Raw genomic sequence first — 7,239 nt, 5'->3', positions numbered from 1 at the left:
CCCAAAGGATCCCGGAGCATCCCAGAGAATCCCGGAGCATCCCAAAGCCGTGCCTCAGTTTCCCTCCCCTGGACACCCACCCCTGGCCATTCCAGGCTTTGGGAATCCCACTCCCACTGCCCATCCCACCCTTCCCATCCCCACCGCCACGTTTTTTCCCGGGAATCCGCCCCTTTCCCACCCCTCCAGCACATCCAGGACCGCTTGTCCCCAACTCCAAACCACCGGGAATGGCCGGGAATGGCCGGGAATGAGCAATGAGCTCGGCCTAAGGTGATTAAAGAGGAGCAGCAGACGGCGCAGGGATCGGATTTAGGGGCCGCTGACCCTCTTTGCTCTCTTCCAGCGCCGCTTGGGCACGGCTGAAATCCCGGGAAAAGCCGCCGGGAGCAGGGAAAAACCACCCCGGGAACAGCGATTTAGTCCCTGATTTATTCCCAGATCCCGAGCTCAGATTTTGGGTAAAAGGGGGAAAAAAAACCCCAAAACCTCTGGAGATCCCCCCGGGGCAGTCTGGGAGCAGCTTGGGAATTGTTTGGGAATTGTCTGGGAATTGTTTGGGAATTGTCTGGGAATTTCCTCCTCCCGTCGCATCCTCCCCTCGCCTTCCTCAGCTTTCAGGTTGTTTGTTCTCGGTAAATTTGGGTTCATTTTTTCCAGAATCATTTTGGTATCCCGGCTAAAATAAAGGGAATCCCGTTTTCCAGGGGCACGGGAAGCTCTGGAGCATCACTCCCCCCTTTGCTCCCCAAAACCGGGAAAATCCCTGTAAAATAAAAGCGCGACTTTTTCTCGGAAAACAGCCTTTCCTTAAAAAAAACCAAAACCAAAAACACCCCCATTTTTTTTAACAGCAATTCATTAATAACGTCTCCATCAATTGACCGAAAATTCCTGAGCCGCCCCCAAAAATGCTCCCAAACTCACCTGGAGCTCAGCAAAGGACGAAGGAGAGGAGGAAAAAGGCAAAAATCCAGGGAAAAGGTGGAAATCCGAGGAGGGTCGAGGCACGGCCGAGCACCCCAAATCCGGCGGGTTCCCCCCGCATCCCTGGAATCCCAAGGAACGGGGATTTGAGGCTGGAACGGGGAGGATTTTGGGGCTGGATGGGGATTTTAGGGATGGAACGGGAATTTTGGGGCTGGAACGGGGATTTGAGGCTGGAACGAGGAGGATTTTGGGGCCGAATGGGGATTTGAGGCTGGAACGGGGAGGATTTTGGGGCCGGATGGGGATTTTAGGGATGGAACGGCAATTTTGGGGCTGGAACGAGGAGGATTTTGGGGCTGGATGGGGATTTTAGGGATGGAACGGGAATTTTGGGGCTGGAGAGGGCATTTTGGGGTTGGATATTCCTCCCCAAAGGTCCCGATCCTGCCGCGGGGGGCTCCGAGCTGGGGGGGACACGGAACCCGTGGCCACGTCCCCAACTGTCCCCGGCGCTCTCTGCAAAGGGAAAGCAAAACCCCCCCCCCAAAAAACCCCCAAACCGCAACCGCGCCCTCCTGGGGCAATTAAAATTAATTAAATGCCAGTTTTGGGGCTGAGCAGCGCCACACTCGCGCCATGTCCTTGTCCCCCCCTGCGACAGGGGTGGCCCGGGGGGGTGACAACGCGCCCTGAGCCCCCCCGGAGCAGGAGGAGCAGGAGGAGGAGGAGGAGGAGGAGGAGGAGGAAGGAGCGAAGTAACCGCACGCAGGAGCGGAGGAAGTCCCGGCCGGGCACTCGCCAGCCCCGAGGGGTCCCCGCAGCTCCCGCGGCTGCTCCGGGGGGGCTCCTCCGAGATGTCCCCGGCCGGGGGTCCCCGCTGTGCCCCGGTGCTGCTGGCGCTGCTGCTGGGGCTGCCGGGGAGCCGAGGTGAGGAGGGGGCGCGGGCTTGGGGTCGCCCGGGGAGGGACGCGCTCGCCTTTGGGTGGGGATGGAGAGGGCAGGAAGGGTGCGGGAATGCGGGAATTCCAGGGAAAAGCTGGAGCGGAGCAGGCAGAGCAGGGAGAAGGGGGGATTTGGGGGGGGGGGGGGGGGAGGGGGGGGAGAGGAGCGGCGGGGGGTTTTTTTTGGGGGGGGTTTTCTCGCTTCTCTCACCCCGCCCTGCCCAGGGAAAGTGGAGCCAGACCGGGGCTGTGACGCGGGGCCGGTTCCCCTTCCTGGGCAGCGTTTCGGAGCTGGAATTTGTCTGAAGGGCGCGACTTCCCTGTGCCGGCAGGTCCCGAACTTCGCAGCCGGGGCTTCTCCCGCTTGCCAAGCCCAAATCCCTCTGCCGAACCGGCACAGCCTCGTTTTCCCAGGATTTTGGGGCAGCTGGTGGGGGCTGAGGGTCTTTTTTCCCTAAAAACAGCGATTTTTGGGCGTGGGGAGCAGGGAAACAGCGGGATTTGGGAGAGGGTTTGGCCCTGGAGCATCTCCAGGTGCCTGGAGCATCTTCTGGCCACACCTTGGGGGTGGTTTGGGGTCCTTTCTCCCCTGCCACCTCCCGGATTTGCAGAATCCCAGGATTTCTGAGGTTGGGAAAGAGCTCCAAGGTCAGCGAGTCCAAGCTGTGTCGGGTCCCCAGAGCGATGTCCAGGGATCCCCTGGACACTCCAGGGATCCCTCGGACACCTCCAGGGATGGCCACTCCAAGCCTCCCTGGGCAGCCCCTCCCAAGGCCTGGCCGCCCTTTCCAGGAGGGATTTTCCCAAATATCCACCCTGAGCCTCCCCTGGCACAGCTCGAGGCCGTTCCCTCTTGTGCTGGCCCCATTCCCTGCGATCAGATCCCAAATTCCCCCCGGATCCCCCCTTTTCCCCGGGATGAGCCCCCCCAGCTCCCTCAGGAGAACTTTGGGACCCTCCCACCCCTCCCTGGCAGCACCAGAGCAGCGGGAAGGGGCAATCCCAGCATCCTGCAGGAATTTTGGGACCTGGAGCCCCTTCCCGAGAGCTGCAGGTCCCTCCGATAAATACTCCCTGCTCCCGTTCCTCCTGGGAAGGATTTCCAGCTTTTCCCTGCTCCAGCCTCTGGAATTCCCGGATTTCCCGAGCCTTGGGGGTGTCCCCACACCTGCAGCTTTGCCAAGACTCGGAGCTGGGAACTCTTGGTGTTCCCACAGCCAAGCTGGTGGCTCTGGATGCGCCCCGGGAGGGATTTCCTGGCGGAAAAACCCCGGGATGGGTGGGATTTGCGCTCAGGGCTGAGGCAAGAGGGTTTTTTTTTTGGTTTTTTGAGCCGTGCAAAGCTGCCCCCACAGCTACCCTGACCACACGGAGCCACAGGAAGCAGCATTGGCCCTCCGGATGTTCAGCAGGTTTTATTTTGGGGGCCTTTGTCGTCACCCTCGACATCCGGGGCTGCTCTGAGACGAGAAAGTCAGAAAGTTGAGAGAAAAAGGGGGGCAAGGCGTGAAATTCCCTGGGGTTGGGGCGGGAGGGGAACGGGCACCGAACCAGTCTGGGGTGGGGTGCAGAGAGTGGAACCCCTGGCATGGGGAGCGGGCACTCGACCAGTTTGGGATAATGGGGAGAGGGTGGAAATTTTGGGATGGGGATGGGGGACCAGGCCCAGAGCCCCTCTGGGGTGGTGTGGAAAGAGTGGATCCCCCAGGATGGGGGATATGTCTGGGACAATGGGGAGAGGGTGGAAATTTTGGGATGGGGATCCAGCCTAGGGTGGTGTGGAGGGATTGGAGCTTTTGGGATGAGGAGCAGACGCTCAGCCAGGCCAGGATGGTGTGGGGAGAACCCCTGGAATGGGGAACAGCCTGGGATAATGGGGAGAGGGTGGAAATTCTGGGATGGGGAATGGACACAGGACCAGTTTGGGATGGCGTGGAGGGGATGGAACTTCTGGGATGGGAACAGGGAACCAACCAGATCGGGATGGTGAAGAAAGGACGGAACTTCTGGGATGGGGATGGGGAACCAACCAGACTGGGATGATGAGGAAAGGATGGAACTTTTGGAATGGGAACAGGGAACCAACCAGACCGGGATGGTGAGGAAAGGATGGAACTTTTGGGATGGGAACGGGGAATCAACCAGACTGGGATGGTAAGGAAAGGATGGAACTTTTGGGATGGGGATGGGCAACAGGGACACAGCCACTCTGGGATCGTGAGGAGGGAACGGATTCCCTGGGATAGGGATCGGGACCGAGGCCAGGATGGCGTGGCAAGGATGGATTCCCTGGGGTGGGGAGCAGACCCAGAGCCAGGCCAGGATGGTGAGGAGGGAATGAATCCCCGGGATGGGGATGGGGAATGGTCCCCTGGGATCCGGAGGGGCCGTGCTGGGAGCTGCAGCTCTGCGACAGGAGCTGCTCCTCCGCAGCTCTGGAGCCTCTCCCGGGGTCACAGACTCACCCGGGGCTCCCCCGCTCTGCTTTAGGACTCCTGGAATGCCAGGATCAAACCGTGTCCGTGGACGTGTCCACCGCGGGATCGCTGTGTCTGACTCCGGAGAAACCCCGACGGGAGTGGAGCGAGGTGGAGTGGAGAATGAAGCCGGACTCAGGAACGCAGGAGCGCATCCTGACCGAGCTCAAGGCCGGTACTTCCTCGTATCCCAAGGGTTCCTTCCACGGGAGAGCCAATTTCCATCGGGAGACCCTTTCCCTGTGCATCTCCCCCGTGAGGAAGGAGGACAGTGGGGTCTATGAGGCCAAGATTGGCACTTCACCATCGGAGAATTCCTTCTGCTGCTTCCGAGTGTCCGTGTGGGGTGAGCGGCCGCGCCCCCATCCCTTCGTCCTTCTGTCCGTCTGCCCCCTGTCCCCCCGGCCCCTCTCACCCTCCCTGTCCCCGCAGACCCCGTCCGGCAGCCGCGGCTGGAGACCCAAATCCTGCGGCAGGATCAGGGCTGGTGCCTCGTGTCCCTGCTCTGCTCCAGCGCCGGGAACGTCTCCCACAGCTGGGCCTGTCCTGGGGATCCCCCGGGAACGCCGGAGAGCGGATCCCAGCTGGAAAAGGGATCCCGGCTGGAGAAGGGATCCAGGCCAGAGGACGGATCCCAGCTGGAGAAGAGATCTGGGCCAGAGAAGGGATCGCGGCTGGAGAAGGGATCCCAACCAGAAGATGGATCCCAACCGGAGGACGGATCTCGTCTGGAGAACGGATCCCGGCTGGAGAAGGGATCCCGGCTGCTCCGGAACGTCACCGAGGGCGCGGAACCCCAAATCTGCCTCTGCAACGTCAGCAGCCCCGCGGGCTGGAGCGCGGCCAGCACCGAGCTCGCCTGTCCCCCCCCAGGTGGCTTTTCCATGGGATTGGGGGATTTGGGAATTCTGGGGATCTGGAGGGGATCCGCGAGGGTCGGTCCCGGATAGGGTGGGCCTGAGGATTCGGGGTTTAAGTGGGGGAAAAGTGTGGTTTTAGGGCTTGAAAGGAGCAGGAAATAATGGTTTCTATAGAGGTGAAATAGGTGGGTTGGATGTGATTTTTCTATGTGATAGGCACAAATTTGGTGTAAATTCTACATAAAATCCCTACTTATTTTATATATATATATAATCCATCCTTATGGATATGTATAAGGTATATCCTTATTTATAGATATAAAATACATAACTTAGATATATGATTTACACCTATTTTTATATAAAAATATACTTATTTTTGGGTATAAACCATACTTTTTATGTACATAGAAAATCCATATTTTCATATATCATACACGTATTTATATATTTAAAATATATTCTGATTTATAGATAAAAAATAAATACTTAGATACGTAATTTATAATTATTTTTATATAAAACATACTGATTTTTGTATATAAAGCATACTTTTTGTATAGATATAATATGTAAAAATCCATTTTTTAATATATAATACACTTATATATTTAAAATATATTTTGATTTATAGATATAAAATATATATTTAGATATAGAATTTATACCTATTTTTATATAAAATATACTTATTTTTATATATAAACCATACTTTTAATGTAAATATTATGTATAAAATCCAAATTTTCATATATAAGACACTTATTTATATATATTAAATATATTCTGATGTATATATATAAAGAATATATTTAGATATATAATTTCTACCTATTTTTATACATAAAATATATTTATTTTGTATATAAAATATACTTTTAATCTCTATAATATATATAAAATTATTTTTTTATATATAATACACTTATTTTTATATAAAATATATTCTGATTTATAGATATAAAATATATACTTAGATATATAATTTATACCTATGTTGATATATAAAATATACTTATTTTTATATATAAAACATACTTTTTATATCTATAAAATCCATATTTTCATCTATTGTATGCATATATATAAAATATATGCTTAGCTAGATAATTTATACCTTTTTTATAGAAAAAGGGACTTATTTTTATATATAAAACATACTTTATATATATAATATATATATAAAATCCATATTTTCATGTATTATAGACATATATGAAATATATAAATAAAATAAATATATACTGATTTAATATATAAAATAAATTCTGATTTATAGATTATAAAATACATACTTAGCTAGATAATTTAGACCTGTTTTTATATAGAAATACTTATTTTTATATATAAACCATACTTTTAATAGATATTATATATAAAATCCATATTTTCATGTACAACACACTTGACAATGTCAATTTTAGAGATCAATTTTTAGATATGAATTGACATAAAATCGATATTTATATATAAAATATGTACGGATTTATTTTTATTAGAATTCGGTACTTTTTAATGTCTATAAAATCCCTACTTTCATCCCTAGATATAGAAACTATCAACTTATTTCGGTGTATTTAATCCATAGTTATTTATAGGTTTTTTTTAATTCGATACAAGGCAGAAAATTTTCATTTGGACATTCAGGGAACCCTGGAATGGGTGGGGTGGGAAGGGGCCTTAAATCCCGAACTTCCCACGCCAATTCCAGGATTTTGGGATTCCTTTCCAGGGAATTTCGGCGCGTGGGCAGCGGCGGCCGCGGGGCTGCTGCTGCTGCTCGTGGTCAGCGGCTGCTGCTGCTGCTGGAGGAGGAAGCGGAGCCGGAATTCCCGGCAAGGTTTGGCCGGGACGCCGGGGCAGGATCCCCAATTTGGGGGGGCTGACCCCGGACTGAGCCCTGGATCCTTCCCCAAAATCTGGGAATTCTGACCCCGCACTGATCCCTGGATCCTTCCCCAAAATCTGGGAATTCTGACCCCGCACTGACCCCTGGATCCTTTCCCAAAATCTGGGAATTCTGACCCCGCA

At 52.0% G+C, this 7,239-nt stretch overlaps 1 protein-coding gene and 2 long non-coding RNA genes across 6 annotated transcripts in view; 1 reads left to right on the top strand and 2 right to left on the bottom strand.

Annotated features, from left to right (window-relative positions):
* Positions 1-3,255, bottom strand: part of LOC121660942 — a 6,117-nt gene extending 2,862 nt beyond the window's left edge. Inside the window, exons 1-3 of one of the 2 annotated variants that reach the window (XR_006014808.1) lie at positions 3,040-3,255; positions 2,083-2,495; positions 928-1,050 (exon numbers count right to left, since the gene is read on the bottom strand). This is a non-coding gene — a long non-coding RNA (uncharacterized LOC121660942). Of the gene's footprint in view, positions 1-927; positions 1,051-2,082; positions 2,761-3,039 lie in introns of those variants that run through there. The other variant, XR_006014807.1, reaches the window with a different exon arrangement.
* LOC121660941 overlaps positions 1,483-7,239 on the top strand; it is a 7,366-nt gene continuing 1,609 nt past the window's right edge. The window contains exons 1-5 of one of the 3 annotated variants that reach the window (XM_042020553.1): positions 3,479-4,197; positions 4,362-4,459; positions 4,544-4,694; positions 4,781-5,221; positions 6,941-7,048. In XM_042020553.1, the coding sequence (XP_041876487.1) occupies positions 3,939-4,197; positions 4,362-4,459; positions 4,544-4,694; positions 4,781-5,221; positions 6,941-7,048 (1,057 nt within the window). In that variant the 5' untranslated portion in view covers positions 3,479-3,938. Of the gene's footprint in view, positions 1,858-3,478; positions 4,198-4,361; positions 4,695-4,780; positions 5,222-6,940; positions 7,049-7,239 lie in introns of those variants that run through there. The other 2 variants (XM_042020554.1, XM_042020552.1) reach the window with 2 other exon arrangements.
* LOC121660943 overlaps positions 7,141-7,239 on the bottom strand; it is a 353-nt gene continuing 254 nt past the window's right edge. Inside the window, exon 3 of the long non-coding RNA XR_006014809.1 lies at positions 7,141-7,207. This is a non-coding gene — a long non-coding RNA (uncharacterized LOC121660943). The remainder of the gene's footprint in view (positions 7,208-7,239) is intronic.

The sequence above is a fragment of the Corvus kubaryi genome, unplaced genomic scaffold (assembly GCF_017639235.1).
Source record: "Corvus kubaryi isolate FWS band 111438036 unplaced genomic scaffold, C.kubaryi_AGA036_p1.0 37005, whole genome shotgun sequence".
Classification (NCBI taxonomy): domain Eukaryota; kingdom Metazoa; phylum Chordata; class Aves; order Passeriformes; family Corvidae; genus Corvus; species Corvus kubaryi.
Note: the sequence above shows the minus strand (reverse complement) of the source record. Positions and strands in the feature narration are given on the sequence as shown.